The sequence below is a fragment of the Arachis hypogaea genome, chromosome 1 (genome assembly GCF_003086295.3).
Source record: "Arachis hypogaea cultivar Tifrunner chromosome 1, arahy.Tifrunner.gnm2.J5K5, whole genome shotgun sequence".
Classification (NCBI taxonomy): domain Eukaryota; kingdom Viridiplantae; phylum Streptophyta; class Magnoliopsida; order Fabales; family Fabaceae; genus Arachis; species Arachis hypogaea.
In genome coordinates this window covers 1,490,155-1,512,327 of record NC_092036.1, presented here as the reverse complement: position 1 = coordinate 1,512,327, position 22,173 = coordinate 1,490,155, and the positions used below count along the sequence as shown (strand labels likewise).

The 22,173-nt window shown below is 32.4% G+C and overlaps 1 protein-coding gene across 1 annotated transcript; it reads left to right on the top strand.

Annotated features, from left to right (window-relative positions):
* Positions 1-13,769: 13,769 nt before the first annotated feature.
* LOC112789507 (beta-galactosidase 3) lies at positions 13,770-20,851 on the top strand. The gene is made up of 19 exons (XM_025831439.3): positions 13,770-14,107; positions 14,384-14,479; positions 14,570-14,682; positions 14,768-14,834; positions 14,904-14,996; positions 15,197-15,340; positions 16,206-16,294; positions 16,431-16,536; positions 16,653-16,740; positions 17,426-17,544; positions 17,646-17,810; positions 17,912-18,093; positions 18,207-18,316; positions 18,399-18,508; positions 18,855-18,965; positions 19,055-19,168; positions 19,251-19,453; positions 19,557-19,893; positions 20,243-20,851. The coding sequence occupies exons 1-19, from the start codon at positions 13,937-13,939 to the stop codon at positions 20,375-20,377; spliced, it is 2,553 nt and encodes an 850-aa protein (XP_025687224.1). The 5' UTR covers positions 13,770-13,936; the 3' UTR covers positions 20,378-20,851.
* Positions 20,852-22,173: the final 1,322 nt, after the last annotated feature.

Genomic DNA, 22,173 nt, shown 5'->3' with positions numbered 1-22,173 from the left:
GAATAAAAATGACAATGACGATGTAATAATAATTGATCATGAAATGCTAATGATGTAGTTGTATTTGTAGTCGACAACATTTGTGGCTCATTTTTTTTTTAGTTTTGGTTCGGTGAGATTCTTTTTATTAAATAGACCAGGTTTTTTGGTGACTAAAAAAAATTTAATTTTAATATATTATTATTATTATAAAATAATTTTATACATCTATTTAATTACGTAATATTATATCAGTAAAAATAATTATTTTTTATATTGATCTCGTAAATGATCATTTAAAAAAATAAATATAATTACATGATTATATAAAATATTTTATATTGTCAATATATTAAAATTAAATTCTAATTAAAAATATCAGATTATATTAAATTTTAAAAAAAGTTTACAAAATTTGTTGGGCAATTCGTTAAAATATTTTTTATAAAAGTAAATTATTCTTGGATTGGACTGTCAACTATTTATTCATAATAAATCCCAAAACAAAACTAAAAAAATAATATTAAAAACTAGTCAGTATTGTAAATATGTTTTTAAATTATAAATATCGTTATGATATATGACTAATAATTAATATATAAATATATTATTATTTATTTATAAATTATAAATTTTAGAATATATTTAATGTTAATTTAGATTTTTTTTAAATTTATTATTTTAATTTATAATTCATAAAATAAATTTTTTAAATAGACTCGTGGACTTCTAAAATTTTTATACAGGTTAAACTCGAATCAAGAAAAAGACATAAAAAATAACAAACTTAAACTTAAACTATATATTTACAACATAAAAAATGCTTGCTTAAGCCAAAATTCGTCTCAATTTGACCTATTCTACCACTATCTACAAAAGATAAAATAAAAAAATCCATTTTTTATTTCTTAAAAAGAAAACAGAGCTAAGAACATAATTACAAAGATATAATTTTAAGTTAAAATTATACTGTTGAATCATTTTTATTTAATTTGAATAATTTTTTTTCAAATAAACTATTGAATGAAAATTTATATAGATTATGTTCGAATGTTATATATTTTATTTTTGTGTAATATCTACTTATGGTTATTACCAATTATTTTTTAGCTTTGAACTGTCATGACATTTTTAATTAGAAAATATATGGAAATCAGAAAATCAGCTGATGCAAAAGGTCGAGAGAGAGAGAAAAAAATATTCAAATATTATAAGAAAAATGACCATTTTTCAAGTAGAAATTTTATAAGTTTTGACGTAGAAATTTTATTTGGATTTATTTATCTTGTGTCCTAAAAATACATATTAATATTATAAATTAAAATTTTTTTATAAAAATAAATTTTTTAATATATTTATTTTATATTTATTAAAAAATTAATACTTTCCATTAATAATGATTTTATCATGTGTTCTAAAGATACATATTAATTAAATTCTTTATATATAACTATATATTTTATTTAATTTATTTTTAATATATATTTTATATTTTAATATTTTTATATAAAGATAATTAATTTTTTGTATATAGTTATATAGCATTAATGTTTGATTATGACAAATATCAATTATTTTTGTAATCAATATAAAGAAATTTGATCATAGTTATGAAAGGAACTAGATTTAAATCTTTTATTATACTTTCAGCAGGTTAAATCAGAATATATTTTTTTGGTGTCTAAACAAGGAAAGAAACAAAGCAAAAACTATCCTAAATCCGAGCGGATGATTCGTTGGAGATCAACACAAGGCTCAGACCAAATAACATGATTAGAGTTATTCTTGGCACCATATTTAGCCATCCAATCCGCAGCTCTATTTGCTTCTCGGGACACCCATTCAACTTGAACAAGCCAAGGACGAGATAAAAGCTCCTGAATCTTGTGAACCAAATCTGTTACTTCAGATGAATACCCACTTGTAAGCTCATGCATGATGGGCAGAATGTCAAGGCAATCCGTTGCACATATAATATCCCTCAAACCGCAATCCCAAGCTAAAACCAGCCCCCTCCAAGCAGCAAATAATTCACATCTGATTATAGACCAAGGGGGAATGCTTCCAGAGCAGCCCGAGATCCAATCTCCCTTAGAATCTCTAATAATACACCCAAATCCCGCTAAATTTGAATCCATATACAAGCTTGCATCACAATTAACTTTAAAACTATTACCTACCGGTGGTTCCCAACACAGGCAATTTCGGAGAGACCTAAAGGCATTGCTTCGATTCCTGTAAACCTGTAAGTCCTTGGCGGTAATTCTGGCCAAGGCAACAACCTTGTGGTCTGTCCAAGGGTTGTCAGTATTGAATATGTCATTGCACCTATGTCTCCATACCCACCAAAGCCCTGCACCAAAGGACGCCTCATTGTTAGCCAAGGCCTTCCGAAACCACTCTTCAAGAGCAGTACTAGTCGTCGAGTCCAGGATACTAGGATCCAACATATACCAAATTGCCTTTGATCGTTCACAGTCTCTAAGGCAATGCTCCATAGTCTCCTGCGCCTTGTTACATCTCTTACACATATCTGAAGAAGCTAAATGCCGCTTGAATCGAAAGGTCTCAGTTGGTAGAGCATCATGTAAGCCAAGCCACATAGTAAATTTGAACTTCTCTGGAATGTTTGTGTTCCACAACCAGTTCCAATTACTATTGGCATTCCAATTTAATGCTTTCTTTAATAACCATCTGTAACCCTCCCTTGCACTATACTTTTTTGATGCTGCAGGCCACCACTCCCACTGTGGCTCCAACTCAGTCGAACTAGGATATCTCAGACCACAAATAAACTGCTTAATCTCATGCGGAATAGGCGTGGTAAGACTATCAACCTCCCAAGACACCCCTTTCCACAAGTCAGCCACCATGAAATCTGATTCAGAAATATGTACATAAGGAACAAGGTTGCAAAGTTTACCAAAAGGAGTCCACTCATCATACCAAACTGATTTGTGGACATCTCCAATATTCCAATGAAGCCCTTCCTTGAGATGCTCATAGGCACTAACAATGTTCTTCCAGGTAGCCGATGAAGAATTTCTACTGTTTCCGTTCATACCAGATTGATTCCTGAGATATTTATGCTTCAAAACCTGCACCCATAACTTCTCACTATTGTTTAGACAATCCCATACCAACTTTCCCAAAAGCGCCATGTTAGCACAGGAAGTATCCCTAATACCCAATCCTCCTGCCTTTTTAGGAGTTATGGCGACCTCCCACCTGACCAGAGGCAGCCCTTTTCCAGTCGCTTGGCCTTTCCACAAGAACTGTCTCATTAAGGAATCAATTTTATTACATGCATACTTCGGGAGAAGAGAAATTTGCATTTCATAAACTGGGATAGAGGCCATAACCGATTTAACAAGACAAAGCCTCCCTGCCTTATTTAGTAGGCGTCCTTTCCAACTGGAGAGCTTTCTCGAAATTTTTTCAATAACCTCCTGAGCCGTCTTCCTGGAAGCTCTGGCATGACCGATGTTAATTCCCAGATATTTACCCAAATCATTGCAGAAACGGATGTTAGAGACCCCTGAGAGAACCTCTTTTCTCCTCTCTGACACCCTCTTGGAACACTGGGCCTTTGACTTATGAAGATTTACCTTTAAACCTGACGCTCTAGAAAACAAGTCCAAACAATGCATGACCTCTATTACTTGAGCTTTTGATGCCTTACAGAAAAGCAAAAGATCATCTGCAAACATCAAATGAGAGAGTCGTGGTCCGTTCCTAGAAACCGCAACTGGGTTCCACAAACCTTGGGAAACTCTATGAGAGATAAAGCAAGCAAGCATTTCCATACAGAGTACAAATAGATAAGGAGACATAGGATCTCCTTGCCTCAACCCTCTCTTTGGATTGAAATTTTGGAGCCTGTTCCCATTCCACAAAACTGCCAATGAAGAGGAAGTCACACAATTCAATATAAGATTAATGGTAGCCTTTGGAAACCCAAACCGGACCAAAGTAGCTTCCAAAAAACGCCAGTCTACCCTGTCATAAGCTTTTTCCAAATCAATCTTGAATGCCATGGTCCCTTTTCGAGACTTGGTGTTCCTCATGAAGTGCATAATCTCCTGAGCAATGATAATATTCTCTGTGGTTCCTCTTCCTGGAATGAACCCTCCTTGCAAAGGACCAATGATCTCCGACAGGAAAGGTCTGAACCTGTTAACTAGAACCTTTGTGACAATTTTATAAATTACATTACATAAGCTAATAGGCCGAAACTCCCGTAAGGAAGAGGGAACTTCCACTTTAGGAATTAGAACAAGTAGAGTATCGAAAATAGCCGCATTCATTGGCTCACCCTCAAAAGCTCGCTTGACCAGTCCACACACATCGTTGCTAAGAGAGTCCCAGAACTCTTTGTAGAAAATTGCTTGAAATCCATCTGGCCCTGGGGCTTTAAACGAACTCATGGTCATCACAGCTCTTTTAACCTCTTCAGACGTCACCGGTTCCACTAACTTTTGACAAGCCTCAGTACTAAGAGACGGACAAGGAAAAGGCCCCATGGCGTCCAGGTCAATATCCTCCCTTGTAGAAAAGAGCTTTTGAAAGAAAGAATTTGCCGCCATTTCTAGAGTCGTAGTCTCCGTGGCCCAAGACCCATCCTCCAAAAATAACCCATGAATTTTGTTCCTCTTTCTCCTGATAACTGTCTGCAGATGAAAAAATTTTGTATTTCTGTCTCCACATCTCACCCATTGTTCTCTAGATTTTTGATACCACAACAGCTCTTCTTGAAGAAGGACAGCATTCAGTTCCTGATGCAAAACTTGCTCTTTGATCCTAAGCTGTTGATCCTCCCGACTCTCTAGAGTAATCTGGACGTCATTCAAAAGCCTCTCCAACTCCCTTTTCTTAACAAAAATATTACCAAAAACCTTTTTATTGAAGCTAGTTGCCTCTTTTTGAACCTCCAACAAACATTTGACTACATCCGGAGCTCCTCTATATATGGATGCTATATTTTTTTTCCCTTAATTTTGTTTTGTATTTGTTTATATTTATACGAAAAAAAAAACTGGATATTACGAAAGCCTAAAACTAATTTTATGTTTAATAAAAAGTATCCTTATTCTATAAACCATCAGAAAAAATTACAAAGATCATAATAAAATGTTAAAATTACCATTTTCCATAATATCATGCAAATGCTCTTCTCTTGGAATATATTAGCTGTTTCCAGATGTTGAAGGATAGGACAGTTTTCGAATGGTGAATAGCATGCATTATTAATGAAAGAGAATTTTCAAAACATTTTGCCAAGTGTACTTTGAGAAGATTTGACACTGCAGATGATTCATAAATAAAATCCTAACAATAATGATGGCAGTAACTTCTAAATATAATGAGTGTACATAAAGAATACACCTCGTATTCACATTAGTTGACTACATTTTGTGAAAGGGATACTTTCGTAAAAATATGTAAAACGTCTTTTTATAAAAACGTCTATGTATTATATTATTTTGTAAAAATGTATAAAACGTCTTTTTGTAAAGACGTTTATGTGTTATATTATTATTAAATGTATTAATAAATAGGTTATTTTTGAAATTTTTAACCAATTAGAATAAAATTAATTTTTTTATAACAATAATAATAAATTTAATTTTTTTAGATATTTAATTATATTTTTAAATTTGTAAAAATTTAAATGTCTGCAAAATAAAAGGTTAGATATATATTTGTCTTTTTATCAAAAAATTTAAAGATATTCTATTTAAAATATATACTTCGATCAGATCAAATCGAGTCTAATAATTATAATGCAGACAATTGAATTTATTATTGTTGGTGTAATAAACTGATTTTGTTCTAATTTATTAAAAAATAAATTATTAACTTTTAATAAAAGTTGTCCAATAATAATATAATTTATATAAACATTTTTAGAAAAAGACATTTTTAGTGCTTTATTAAAGTGGTCTCTTTCAGGAAAACATGATCATGGGTTAGTTGATGTTTGTCTGCCTGACTATATTTGATTATTTTCTTAATGAAAATATTAGGCCAATATTTTTTTATTAATGTTAGTTAATATTTTAGACAAATATATTATTTTTATATTATTATAATTTAAAATTTAGTATTTATGATTTAAAATTTAGTCTTTGATATTTAGAATTAGTCAAATATTAATTAAAAATAATAAATTTTATTAATTATATAAATTTTTTTGTCAATTAACTATTTACTTTTAATTTCTTTTCAAACAAAGAAAGAAAACTTAAAATATTAACTTTGTAAAATAAAAAGTAATTTACAGGTGTCAGTCATGTTACACTTATAATATCGAATGATCACTTTTTGTTAAAAAATAAATATTGAATTTCGCTAATCCAACTACTAAATTGGATATTTCAACATGTAGATCAAATGTGAAATAAACTTTTATAAAATTTGGAAGCAATTTAATATTTCATCGCACTCCTTTATTTGAAATATAATATATAATATAATTTTGAAAAAATATAAGTAAATGTTGACAACTAAGAATCATTATGGTTCATTAATTTTAAAAATAAATAAACAAAAATACAAATAAAAAATATATTTTTTTACAAAAATATCACGATATTAATGGATTTGTAAAATCTGAAATGTGTTTTTTTAAATAAAATTAATTTTTTAGATATATTTTAATATTTACAAATTTAGTATGAATTTTTTCTATTTCGAACTCTTTTAAGTATATTTTTATTTATTTACTCTTAATTTTAGAGTAAATAGACAAAAATACGTATAAAAAAAAGTAAAAGTTGACAAAAATAACATAAAAATTCATAAATATCAAAATATACTTAAAAATTTATTTTTAATAGACAAAAATACACTTTAAACTTTACAAACCTATCAACAACATAGCATTTTTATTCATGAAAAATAATTTTGAGTTTAGTTTAATATTTACAAATTTTTTTATGTGTATTTTTATTTATTTTAAATTTTTTATGTGTATTTTTATCTATTTATTCTTAATTTTATTATGGAAAGCAATTATATATATGTTTGATCATCATTAAATGGAATTAGAAACATCCTTTTAGAGCAAAACGCATAGCATATACTTAGAGTCTATATAGATATTTCGTTGAGTTATTATGTTTATATGTCAGACACATTTTATATATGACACATATTGATATTCGTCTGATATGTGTGTCTTTTATGTCTAACTGTGTTTTAATAAATAATAAAAAAAAATTTCACTAGACATACTTGGACATATCTAAATACTCACACATACATGTCAGCATGTATATATGTCCAGTCTTATTCTTAATATTTATTTTTAAAATGAATTTAAAAATAGTATATATTATTATTTATTAAAAAATAATTAATTTAAATACTTTATATAATTAAAAAATATTAAAAATAGTTAAAAAATTAATTTATATTTTAATATAAATAAAATATCAAAATATTATTATCTTATTTAAAAACTACTTTATATTTTATATATATCGTATTTTTTATGTTTTATAAAAAATTTAAAATTTGTGTGTTTGCATATCTCGTATTATATTATATCACGTGTCCGTAGTAGTGTTTGTGCATCATAACTTAGAGTTAGTGGTTTAATAGAGTTTTTATTTTTCAAAATTAATTTATCAAAGTTAGCTTTTAAAAACTCATAGCATTTATATTTGGTAATTTAAAACAACTTTTAATAAGCAAAAGTGATAACACTATGTTTGATAAAATAATTTTTAAAATTTAAAATACTATCATAAATATAAATGTAAGAGTAAATTTAAAAATTTATTAAAATATATAATTATATTAAATTTTTTAATTTTAATAAATATACGTTAATTTTAAAAAAATTACTTTAAATATTTATAAAAATATTTTTATTTTTTAAAAAATACAAATATATTGTTTTTTATTTATCAAATATATAATATGAAAAGTTTATAACTTTTAAATGTAGAAATACCTTTTTTAAAAATTTTATCAAACAAAACTATAGAATGAGACACAATATAATATTTCATCGTATTTATATAAATCTTCTATAATACACCTCTTTTTAGATCTTAACATGATTGTATATCAATTATAACTTCTTTCAATAGTATATATTAAAATCATTCGATTGCACTACAAAAAAAAAATACTGAGTATTATTAAATTTATTGACGGATTTATAAACAGTTTTAATATAGAATTCATTTAGTCAACTCATTACTAGTGGATTCCAGTTTTTGACAATAAATTTGTTGATAATATTTGGAGAAAAGACAGAGAAAATAAGTACAAAATTTAGTGAAACGCTGCATTTTGGTGATCCGCAACGAATTAGCGTCGGATTTATCTACCGATAAATTCGACGATAACAAACCCTAAAATTCAAAGCGCGAATCCTTTTTCCTTCATTTCAAAATTTCCTCTCTCTCTATTTCTCACCTCTCTTCTCCCTTTCTCTCTCTAACCGCCGCCGCTTTTCCCTCCGTCAGCCCATTCCTCTTCTCTCCTCCGTCAATCGTGATTCCCTCTTTCTCTTTGTTCGTCTACTATCGTCGCCATCCAGCACCACCGCCGTCGTCGCCCAGCACCAATACGACTCTCACTTTTTCTCTGTTCTTCTTCTGTTTTCTCCTTAGGTTTCATGGTTCCTCTTTTTCTTTGTTTAAGTTAATTTAGGATTTAGTTATATGTTAATTTAGAATTTAGTTATATGTTAATTTATGATTTAGGATTTGATTATTATATGTTAATTTAGGATTTAGCGTTAAGTTAATTTAGAATTTAAAAATTAATTATATGTTAATTTAGGATTTAAGGTTAAAGTTAATTTAGAATTTAGGATTTGATTATCATATGCTAATTTAGGATTTAAGATGAAGTTAATTTAAAAATTATGAATTAGTTGTATGTTGATTTAGAATTTAGGAAGAAATGTAAGATGCTTGAATTTTGAAATAGGAAATGTAACCAAAAAATATTACCAGTTTAAAGTTCATATAATATACGTATATTATGTAGTGTTTAATAGTAGCAATAGTTAACTCTAAAGCTTGTAAATTTACCTGTATATAAAAAATAATTATAATCTGTTAAAAATATTGTGAATTTATTTGTGTTCTGACTGATGATGCTGTGGATTGAGGTTGGTTAGCTTTTTGGTAATTGTAATGGTAGCTATATGTCAAATTTTAGGGGGGGTTACGTCAATTTTTTTTTTGAAATAATCTAAATGTTGAATGATTTGTGTAGTATATATGCTTATTAGTGTTAATAATATATTCTGTTTGCAGACATGACGACAGGTAGTAGAGGTAAATCGAGTGAGTCTCGTGGTCGTGGTAGAGGGAGGGCTTTCATCAAATTCCCAAGATTGTTCAATGATCACCCTCTACCCCGACTACCCGTCGATCCCTGTGATGTCATAGATGGGTCCAGAACACTAGCAGTTTATTATAGTCCCAAATCTGAACTGTGTTTCTCTCTGTTACACACCACATGCAAATCCAATGACAGATACCGCGATGGATGATTCTTTTAGTTTTTACAGTAAGATGTTCTTCTGTCACCGTCCGTCATCCGGTTGAAGATTTGATCTGATGACATGTAGGCTTGATTACATATAATTTTTTAATATTAAAATTGTTAATATTAAGTTTATGTATTTATATGTGTTTGTTAATGTTAGATTTTTTAATTTTTTTTAATAGGTTTACACCAAACAACAATATTTGTGCTCAAGATATCTTCAAAATCATTAAGTCAATATACTACCACTCGTAGTCAAGGTATATAACGATTTTGGCCGAGATTAGAGAACATTAGTTTTAGAAATAAACAGTAAAAACCTAATAATATTAAATTAATTAACTATATTTAAAGTATATTTTATTCTAATTAACTAATGTTATTGAATTACTTTTTACCGTTAAAATTCATATAAATATAGAACATAATCTCAATATTTTTCTTAATGAGTGGATTCATTTAAATATATAGGAAGAAAGCAATCATGTATTAGTTTAATGAGTGGATTCATTTAAATATATAGGAAGAAAGCAATGATGTATTAGTTTATGAGAAAGAGAATAAAAATTGTTATAATATGAAAATTAAAGTCACGAATCATAATATATAATAGAAAAAAAGATAAATATTTTAATGATAATATCTTCATATAAAAATTAGGACAATTTACTTAAATAAATAAAATGGGAGATTTCTTTACGTAAATGTGCAAATTTGTTTGTTGTTACGATTATGTGCAAAACGGATTTATATGTAAACCGTGGCAACCCACCACGGTTTCTAAACATGCATAAACCGTGGGAGGTCACCACGGATTAGGAGCAAATGAATTTATATGTAAACCGTGGTAGGTCACCACGGTTTACGTAGACAAATCGGCGTGCATAAACCGTGGGGAGTCACCACGGTTTATGAGGAAACATAGTTGAACGTAAAACCCGGTAACCCACCGCGGTTTACGTGTGTCTACATATATAAGTAATCCGCTAAAGGCAGGGACGGATTCATTAGGGACATAAGGAAGAAAGTGGGTTGCTGGGTTGTAGAGAGAATTTGGGAAAAGGTTTGGAGGCAGCGAAGGAGAAGTGGGTGGTGGGGCCAATGGAGGATGAGGATCGATTGTACCGACTAAATGACATCGCTCACGTGGCAGGATATATCGACGAAGAGGTTAGTTACTGTTATTGTTATTATTATTGTTATTAAATTTATTCTAATATAGCAATTGATATGTTAATAGGAATATTGTTAGTAAAAATATTTTATTACGTTTATTTGTTTTGTGATTCTGATTAATATTATTTACATAAATATTAATGTTATTATCGGTATTGTTAGTAATGCATATTTTATTATGCTTATTTATCTTCTTAGTGTGGTTAATAGTATTTTTGTACAATATTTTATTATAAATATTAATATTTTATTCAAAGATATTTTTTTCTGTATTTATGTTGTTAATTTGTTGTAATGAGTGCATAGTTTTCTTAGCTTCAGTATTTAATACACGATAACATAATCAATGAATTTAATGTGAGCAGTCTAATAATTTCTACGAAAATTATGTTTGTTGTTGTTTGTAATGGTTGTATGTTAAGGGATTTTGTTACCGACGTTTTGCAGCCTAGTAGGGTTATTACCGCCGTTAGGCGGCAGCAGAATATGCCCTTACATGACCGGATTATACCGTATCTGGAGACTGCGGGCTTGTATCATCTTGCTAGGCTAAACAGTCAGTGGTTCTGGGTTGATGAGTCTCTGCTTAGCGCATTTATTGAGCGGTGGCGTCTGGAGACCCACACGTTCCATATGCCGTTTGGTGAGTGCACCATTACTTTACAGGATGTTGCGTATCAGCTGGGTTTGCCGATTGATGGTGCACCCGTTAGTGGGTGCTTGACTGAGTTTGAGAATCTGATGGAACACGGTAGACCAGCATGGGTGTGGTTCCGGGAGTTGTTCAGGGAGTTACCTCCACAGAGTAAAGTGAAGTAGATGACAGTGTGCTACACATGGTTCCACGAGAGGTTCCGAGTTCTCCCTGCAGATGCTACTGATGAGACCGTGCGTGTATACGCACGCGCTTATATCCTGATGCTGTTGTCGTCTCAGCTGTTTGCGGACAAGAATGCAAACAGGGTACACCTTCGCTGGTTGCCTTATTTGGCATCATTGGATGACTTGGGCAGATATAGCTGGGGCTCCGCTGCACTAGCCTGGTTGTATAGGTGTCTTTGTCGTGGTACAAACAGAAACGTCGTTAACTTGGCTGGGCCGCTACACCTACTACAGTCTTGGATTTTCTAGAGGTTTCCCACTTTGAGGCCCACTGGTTTTGACCGGTTCGGTTTTCCGCTTGCTTCTAGGTATGGTTTAAAAATATGCGTTCATAAATTGTAAAAAATGCATGTGTTATGGTTTGTTTTGACATCATTTCAATTTAAATTGATGAGAACCAGAACTTGAAGGCCGATGCTGCGCATGTGGATCGCCGCCTGTGTTTTCGTCGCTGTCACCATCGATATCAACAGGCTCCTGGTCAGACTCATCGTCACGCATTGCATTCTCTACTTGATCAGGTCCACCAAATTGTTCGATATAAGGCACGAGGCCACCACCGGTGCCCACAACGTTGGGAGGCTCAATGACTGCTGCATGCTCCAAAGGGACAGAACCAACAACCTCCGTTTGTTCTAAATCAGCCGCAAAAGAAGGTGATTGAACCGGCGGAAGATACGGTCTGACCGCAGGCATCGAACTAGATGCACCACCCGCGGAAGCTGCGCAAGGAACTGGAGCGGATGCCCCAGAACTATCGACACCAACCTCCAACTTCGCGAACAACTCATGGATTCTGATCTCCGAAAAACTCCTTACACAGTAGAACAGAACCCTAATATCTTCATCAGCCTTAACCGCAAAGGTTTCATACTGAACACCGGTCGAGACAACCGCCATGGGAATCTTGTAGAATAGTTTCTTCACCCACTTGCAACCCAACACGCCAAGCTTCTCCAAGATGCTGTTCTTCAAGTCAGACAAACTCATCGACGAACTGATAAAAATACTTAGTGGTTCTCTGTCGGTGAACTTCACACCTTGGCTTTTGCTTTTTTTTATTTTTCCAGAGCAATGCACCAGAGCAAGAAAGCTCTCTTCCTCACTAGCCATTGTGAGAATGATCTCTTATGGTGCTTGAATCACCCACATATATATAGAATTTCCGTCATAGTAAACCGTGGAAACCTACCACGTTTTCTGCCCATTATTCTACATAAACCGTGGTAACCCACCGGGTTTTATGTGCTTAAATCTTTCCTCATAAACCGTGGTGACTTCCCACGGTTTATACTTGCCAAATTTCCTTCATAAACCGTGGTGACCTACCACGGTTTTCTCCTACAAATTTTTGCTCCTAATCCGTGGTGACCTCCCACGGTTTATGCATGTTTAGAAACCGTGGTGGGTTGCCACGGTTTACATATAAATCCGTTTTGCACATAATCGTAACAACAAACAGATTTGCACATTTACGTAAAAAAATCCCCCTTTTTATTTATTTAAGTAAATTGCCCTAAAAATTATATTGTGAACATATTATATATTCATCTCATGGTTTATAGTAAAATTGTGACAAATTCTTATCTTTTACATAAAACTAGTAAGGTTAAGATTTTAAAATTTGTATATTTTAAATATTAACACTTATTATTTTTTTATAGTATTTTTTACTTTAATAAATCAAAGACTAATTTATTACAGATTTAAATTTTATTTAAAAATTTATTATTAAATAATAAATTACTATATAAATAAGACTTAATTCAAACTTTGAATACTTATTTAAATAGACTAATAAATTAACTACTAGATTAATTTAAATTTGTTATATTAATACCTATTATACCATTACTATCTAAAAATTAGATACTATTGTAAGAGATATAGACTCAATTAAGTAATTAATAGGAAAATTTTATATAAAAAATCATAGTGGTGATATAATCAATCATATAAGAAATTAATCATTGATATAATTTCCTCTTTAAAACTTTACTTCTCTAAATTCAATTCCTTCTTATTTCCCTTTTCCTATTCTATGGAATTCTATTTCTATGAAATTACTAATTAGTCATTTAATGCATTAAAAACGAAATTCAGTTTGATGCATTGAAAGAATTAAAGTCACTTGGTGTAGTGCTGAGACAACTCGCACAAGAAAACAAAACCGTTTCCACAATTTTATGGCTGCTGTCACTCTCACTCTTACTCTTACTCTTACTCTTCACACTCACATTATAAACAAAAATACTTTGTAACTCAAAGCCACGCAGTGTTGTATTCCAAGACACCTGTGCCTGCAATGAAATCATACGCTCTACTTATAAGTACTCCTCTCTTCTTCTCAATTTGATCTTCGACTCTCTCTCTCTCTCTCAGTATGGAAACTAGCTCGGTTTCCAAAGTTGTGTTTGCATTTTGCTTGGCTTTGTGCCTTGTCACTCACCTTGTTCACTCAACTGTTACATATGATAGAAAGGCCATTCTCATCAATGGCCAAAGAAGAATCCTTTTCTCTGGCTCCATGCATTATCCTAGAAGTACCCCTGATGTATGTAATCTAATCCCCTCTTTTTTCCCCTGAGAATAATAAGGTGGAAGTTCAAATGGAGTCGACTTAACGTAAAATTGATAACTGAAAACTGTTAGATGAAAATTTAGTCAAATCAGTTAAATCATTTATCTGGCTATCGGGGACTGCACTTAAATTTCCACTTAATAAAAAATATGAAACGCTTAACATCTCAAAATAACTGTCGGTGTAGTACTTTACCAGTTCAATTAGAATTAAAGCGAAGTTTCTGATATTTATATTTGAATTGTGCAGATGTGGGAAGATCTAATTGAGAAGGCAAAAGAAGGAGGAATAGATGTGATTGAAACCTATGTGTTCTGGAATGTTCATGAGCCTTCCCCTGGCAATGTACCTCACTCTCTTCTTATTATTATCTGGCTTCTGTTTCAATTCTTTTTTCAATTTGATCTTTGTTCACTGTGTTTTCTGCATGCTCAGTACAATTTTGAAGGAAGATATGATCTGGTGAGATTCATGAAGATAATACAGAAAGCTGGTCTCTACGCTCATCTTCGCATTGGACCTTATGTCTGTGCTGAATGGAACTTCGGGTACCTTCGATTCTCCACTACTACTTTTACAACTTTTAATTTAATCTTTAATTTTATTTATCATTTTTTTTTTGGTTGTATATAGAGGATTTCCTGTGTGGCTGAAGTATGTTCCTGGAATAAGCTTCAGAACAGACAATGAACCTTTCAAGGTGTGTCACATAATTGAGTTCAACATCTTCTTATGAATTGAATTTTTCAATTGAGAATTTGATTTGCAGAGGGCAATGCAAGGATTTACTGAGAAGATTGTTGGAATGATGAAGAGTGAGGGTCTGTTTGAATCCCAAGGTGGCCCTATCATACTATCTCAGGTATACTTTCTTCTTCTTGTATTTTATTCTGCAATTGATTGTCATTAATTGTTAGAGTAGTAGCTGTTATGAGAGAATTTTTCATGTCCAGCACTAATAAAATAAAAAAGTGGTAGTAGAGTAGCTGTAACTTTTGATTCACATTCACTCAAGAGTAGATCTGGGAATAATAACGAAGCATGTGCAAAATGTTGGTCCAGATTGAGAATGAGTATGGGGCCCAGAGTAAGTTACTTGGAGAAGCTGGCCGAAACTATGTTAATTGGGCTGCTAAAATGGCGATTCAGACGGGAACAGGAGTCCCATGGGTCATGTGCAAGGAAGAGGATGCACCAGATCCAGTGGTGAGTTTTTTAACTTTTTTTAGTAGCATCCTAACTTGTTATTTTTATCACTTATACATCATATCCAAACACAATACACAGAAAATAATTTTTAGTGTCTTTATCTTATTGTCTCCATCTCAGTGTCATGTTCTGTTCTGTCCTATCTCTAAAAACAAACACAACCTTAAATCTGTAACTTCGAAGGTGATCAGCATAAATAAAATCTTCAATGATATACTAAAAGTCGAAATGTCAAATATTCAAGATTTGGATTGATCTTTGAAGTTTTATTCGTGTATAAATGAAATTTTATAGATTAATTTAAATCTTAACTCCTTAAAATTTATATTATTATGTTAAAATTAATAATATTTAAACTTTAGATTTGGATCTTTTAAATTTTGAATTTTTATTTTAAAGGGTAAAGTGTGATCTTCTACTTTAAATGGTTTCTCTCTCATATTTACTCTTAGTCCCGCCTATAAAATAAATAGTAAGAAATCACATTTTACTCTTTAAAGTGAAATTCAAACTTGAGAGAATCCAAATCCTTAAACTTTATATGCACTATATAACTAACTACTTCTAATGTGTTGGCTGAGATATAACAAGAAATATAATATAAAATAAAAGAAAAATTTAAGGGGCCAGTAATTTTATTGTATTTTGGCTAGCATATAACCAGCAGAAAAAGGTGAGTCATTGGATGAAATTTCACACCAATCTTATACCATCAAATCATCATTGATGACTAATTGATGGCTACCAATCACAAATGTTACTGTCCCTAGCATTGCTCTAAAATAAAATAAAGATCCAAAATTAGTTGTAATACATTTCTCAAAAGGAGTACGGCAACTAAACTAATGTGTTTTGACAACAGATAAACACGTGCAATGGCTTCTATTGTGACAAGTTCACTCCCAATAGACCCTATAAGCCAATGATATGGACAGAGGCTTGGAGTGGCTGGTAAACATTTTCTTTTTCAGTTATCAGTCACACCTCCTTTAAAATGAGAAAAATTATAAAGTAATAAAATAAATCACTATTAAATCTATAATTTATATTAAATAATGAGGACCCTGCTGCATGATAATATATGCAGGTTTACGGAATTTGGAGGTCCAATTCACAAAAGACCCGTACAGGATTTGGCATTTGCGGTTGCTAGATTTATAATACGTGGAGGGTCCTTTGTAAACTACTACATGGTTAGTTTATTTAAAGTAAATTCATTAAATTTGGAAAATTATATTGACAAGATGATAATGATGGAACCTATTTAATTTTTGCAATTTGACCAAGACAGTTCACATTTTTTTTCTAGTATCACGGTGGAACCAATTTTGGACGAACAGCTGGTGGCCCTTTCATTACTACCAGCTATGACTATGATGCTCCACTAGATGAATATGGTGAGAATTTAAAATGCAGCACTTTCTACGTGCTATCGTCTCTATTATTCACTTGGTAACAACCAAAATTCCTAACAGCAAATTTAATAATGTAGTCACTAATCATCAATAAAAGTGGCTTAAATAAGGTTTCGTTATATATATATATATATTACTTCTTCTATTTTAATCTTCATAATTCTTTTACAATAAAACTTAAAAGTTATTTATTTTAATTCCCATCAAATAGTGTTACTGTTAATGTGACACACCACAGAAATATTAATCAGTTGCCTCATTACTTAAATGAATATTTTTAATGTCAAGAATCAAGATAGACAATTTTTAAAATTTATTTTTAAAAAAATTATAAGATGTACAACAAAAAAAAAATGTATATTTTATAAGATCAAAAAGATATTTAACCCAATATGATTTTTCAAAGGAAAAGTATAGGTAGACAATGAAAATATTAAACAATGTGAACAATTGATATATCGATATTCAATTCACTAGGTGTGTGGATGGTTATCCTAATATGAAGATTTAGGTGGATAATTTGGAGTGTAGTGTGAATTTGCACATTATACTTCTGTATAAAAAAAATTTACTCTATTTTCACTTTCAAACAAACATACCCAAACACCTAAACTCTATGGTTGATGAGTTCAGTGACAATTTTTTCATTCAACAAAAACATTTGCAGGTTTGATTAGGCAACCCAAGTATGGTCATTTAAAAGAGCTTCATAAAGCTATCAAGATGTGTGAGCGAGCTTTGGTTTCAACTGATCCAATTGTTACTTCACTAGGAGCCTCTCAACAGGTTTTAGCCTTAATTACTTCATACTCATTCTGCTTCCCACATGTGATTAGCTTCTCTATATAGTCTCTACTAACCCTGTAACATCTGTAATTTTTTTCCAGGCTCATGTATACTCGACGGAATCCGGCGATTGCGCTGCTTTCCTCTCAAACTATGATTCAAAATCCTCAGTTAGAATCATGTTTAATAACATGCATTACACTTTGCCACCTTGGTCCGTTAGCATCCTCCCAGATTGTAGGAATGTTGCCTTCAATACAGCAAAAGTATGGAACAAAAATCTGATAGATTTTCGTATCATTTTGTATTTTTGTTCTGTATTTAATAATTGGGAAAACTTAGTAATGAATTACTCTTCTACTTGCAGGTAGGAGTGCAAACATCTCAAATGCAAATGCTGCCAACTAGTACTCATATGTTCTCATGGGAGAGTTTCGATGAAGATCCGTCTTCTTTAGACGACAGCGGCTCTACAATCACTGCCCCGGCTCTCCTGGACCAGCTAAATGTAACCCGCGATGCGAGCGACTATCTTTGGTATATGACAAGGTGATGAGCCTGATTGAACTTCACAAGTCACAGCTAATTTTGTTTAGCTTCTTAAGTTTGATCTTTTGAGTATACATAATTTTTGTAACTCATTAGATACTATGTATATGCAGCATTGATATAGGTTCGTCCGAATCGTTTCTACATGGAGGCGAACTCCCTACTCTTATCGTTCGGTCTACAGGACATGCTGTCCATGTTTTCATCAATGGTCAACTTTCTGGTATGAAGTTCTACTTTATTATTTCTAGGATCACATTGCTGGTTGTTTAGTAAAATCAAGCATGGTATATCATTGAAACTAGGTTCTGCCTATGGAACAAGGGAGTATAGAAGAATCACATATACCGGCAAGGTAAATCTTCGTGCCGGAACAAACAGAATTGCTCTGCTCAGTGTTGCCATTGGACTTCCAGTAAGTTTCTTTCGCTCCAAAACTTGGTGCTTGTTATATGATGTTGGTTTTAAGTTGTATGATGTTTTGTAACTGCTAATTAGGTCACCTATAGACAGAAACCCAGCTATTAACGAAAACAAAAATTTTATGTGCATCTCAAAAATCAGCTATCATGTATTTGTGTATAAATATATTTGTTGTTTAACTCATTTTCAATGTGTATTTTCATTTTGTGTTTTAACATATTTTATACCGGTAAATAATTGGGTGGCTGATTTTTTATTTACACATAGCATGATTGTTTCTTTTTCCCTCCTAACATCCAATGTCATTAACAAAACTCTTTTTCTTTTTGTTGTCAAAGAATGTTGGTGAACATTATGAGTCATGGAACACAGGAATCCTAGGTCCAGTTTCACTCCATGGACTTGACCAAGGAAAGTGGGACTTGTCATGGCAGAAATGGACTTATCAGGTTTGTTAATTAATCTCACTTTGGATGCATGCTTATGCTGGCTCATTTCACATTCAAGACAATATATACTAAAGCATTCAAATTAATAGGTTGGGCTGAAAGGAGAGGCCATGAATCTTGCATCTCCTAATGGTTTTTCTGCAGTCGAGTGGATGCAATCGGCGATAGTTGTACAAAGAAATCAGCCACTAACATGGCACAAGGTAACATTCAAGAGAAATATGCAAAGTTTCTGACTAAACAATTAGCTAAACAAACAGATACAATTCTGTAAACCTCTTGCAGACTTTTTTTGATGCTCCCGAAGGAGACGAACCGTTGGCATTGGATATGGAGGGCATGGGAAAAGGTCAAATATGGATTAATGGACAGAGCATTGGAAGATACTGGACCACATATGCTAATGGCAATTGTAGTGGCTGTAATTATGCTGGGTCATTTAAGCCTCCAAAGTGCCAATTTGGTTGTGGCGAACCAACCCAGAGATGGTAAAAAAACTTGTTAAGATCACCATTTTTTATAAATCATAAATCCTAAACCTTAAACACTGAATCCTAAATAATTTTAAACTCTTGTCCACAAATATTTCAGGTACCATGTACCACGGTCATGGTTGAAGCCAAGTCAAAATCTACTGGTTATTTTTGAGGAGCTCGGAGGCAATCCTTTGAGAATCTCTCTTGTGAAGAGGTCAGTGAGCAGCGTCTGCGCCGACGTGCCGGAGTTTCATCCGAACATTAAGAATTGGCATATTGAGAGCTTTGGGAAATCAGAGGAGTTCCACCCACCAAAGATTCACTTGCATTGCAGCCCTGGCCAGACCATCTCCATCATCAAATTTGCAAGCTTTGGAACTCCTCTAGGGACTTGTGGGAACTATGAGCAAGGAGCATGTCATTCCCCCTCATCCTACGCCATTTTAGAGAAGGTGCTTGTGCTTTACCTCTTACTCTTGGTTTCACAACCTACTCTATTAACTTTACAATAACAATGAAGTAAAAACTCAAGTGCAATCGACTTCACGTGAAGTTGATAGTTGAGAGTAGTTAAGTGATTTGATTTATTTGACTAAATTTTCATCTAACGGCTCTCAGTTATCAACTTCATGTGGAGTTTCCACCTAACAATGAAGCACAATTTAACCTTTAAAAGCTTAAGTTATTAACAGTTTAGAAGATCATTGCTTTGGTAAATTAGTGTCTAAAACCATTAATAATAACTAAATGTTTCTTTGGCATGTGAGTTTAACCTTCTAGCTTTTTGTTTCATTTCCACAGAAATGTATAGGAAAACAAAGATGCACGGTTACAGTTACAAACAGCAATTTTGGGCAAGACCCGTGCCCAAAGGTGATGAAGCGGTTATCAGTTGAAGCTGTTTGCGCTCCAACCGCCACAAATTGGAGAGGCTGATTTGGCCACACAAATAGTATTTATTGTGCAGTGACTTAAATCCCTTAGATTTAATGAATAAATAACATTCTTTTGTTTTAAAATATTTGTAAATTCAAAATTTTAAAGTAGCAGATATTTTAAAACAAAGAGAATTATAGAAGAATGGGTACATTTAGTAGTAGTTGAATAGGTCAAATCCAGTGTGAAGGTGTATTTTTTGTGAAATGTTGGTGATGCCAAAGGCAATGTAGTTCATAGGTTTTGTTTAGTGGCATTTAACGTGTGTAAATTCATTGTTAGAAAGGTGAATCTGAAACCAAGGGTCTTAAATTTTGTACCTATAGAGCATCAGTATTTAAACCGGTTATGGAGGTGCAATTGTGTTTTTGCTTGTATTTCTAGGGATTACCCCAAATCTATGTTCAAATTGGGAACATATTGTGATATCATTGTCCATTGAAGTTTGAAGATATCTATCTACCTTGCCTGATATATTATTCTCCTTCCTTCTTCCTTTCTTTATTTTTGAAAGCCTTTCTTATATTTGAAAATCGATATATTTGAAACGGTTAGTTTTTCTTTCACCAGATAAAGACAATACTCATACGATAAAATAGTATTTTATTTTTGTTATTAATAAAATAATATTAAAAAAATTTAAAATTTAACAGAAATGATTAACAGTCAAATATAGAATAAATAATTATTTGTATCTGTAAAAGATGAAAATGCTGACATATGTACCCACACTAAACTGAAATTAAACTTGTATTCGCCCAAGATGTCTTTCATAACAAAAGTATCCTCCTGTCTTTTTGGAGGGTTAGAATGCTCCGTAGAGTACTTTTATCGCACAGAGACATCTTGCGTAAGTACAAATTTAGTGGGTGCACAAAGAACCAACGAATTCGAAGTAACCGGTGGTAGGCCTGGGAGACGCAAGAAACCGAGTGATGACTCCGGTGATGATGAAGATTGGACTCTTCCGTCTCATCAAGTATCCAATTTAGTACGTGCTTGTTCTTGTGCACGTGCTGGTGGAGGTGGCGGTGGCGGTGGCGGTCGTCGTCGTGATTCTGGTGGCTATGTGCTGAATGGCAGGTCGTCGTACGATGATTCTGGTGAAAGTCTAATGCTGCTCGATGAATTGCGTAGGATCCAGAATGATTTTTGCTGATTGACATGGTGCGTAGGAGGCGTGGGTTTCTGCATGGAGGAGAGATATTAAATTGGTGAAGAAAGGAAAGTTGTTTCGTTCTGGTATTGTCTGCCATTGTTGCGGTTCTTTGTGCACACACTCTCAATTCGAGGCTCATGCTGGTTGCAATAATCAACATCCCTCTCGCGGGGGGTTTCATTCTTCTCTGTGATCGCTTTCCGGCGTCATTTCACATCGAATGTATCGGCATTGATCATGTTCCTACTGGTAATTGGTTCTGCCCCTTCATGCTCTCGCAGAATTTGCAACCGTCTAAGGAAAAGGGGATCGGGACGAGTGACGAAGGGAAAGAGGGGAATCGCTGGGGATGTAGTGAGAGAATTATGGAAGGAGGAGAGAAAAAAAAAAGGGATTAGGGTTTTTTAGAAAATTGAAATAGGGTGTTTTTAGAATTATACAAATTAAAAGCGACTAATTTTTGTAATTATGATAATTATTAATTAATACGCCATCTTTAATTTTTAATTTTAAAGTCTAAATCTTAATTTCAGATTTTTTTTTTTTGGTGACTTGATCATTTAATTGATGGTTAGTTATTTTTGTTAAATTTTAAAATTTTTTGGAGGTTATTTTATAAAGTAAAAGTGTGAGAAGC

Coding starts and splice junctions, on each gene's coding strand:
- LOC112789507 (XM_025831439.3), top strand. CDS start 13,937: ATGGAAACTAGCTCGGTTTCCAAAGTTGTGTTTGCATTTTGCTTGGCT. Junction 16,741..17,425: donor TGCTCCACTAGATGAATATG/GTGAGAATTTAA, acceptor AAACATTTGCAG/GTTTGATTAGGCAACCCAAG. Junction 17,545..17,645: donor CACTAGGAGCCTCTCAACAG/GTTTTAGCCTTA, acceptor ATTTTTTTCCAG/GCTCATGTATACTCGACGGA.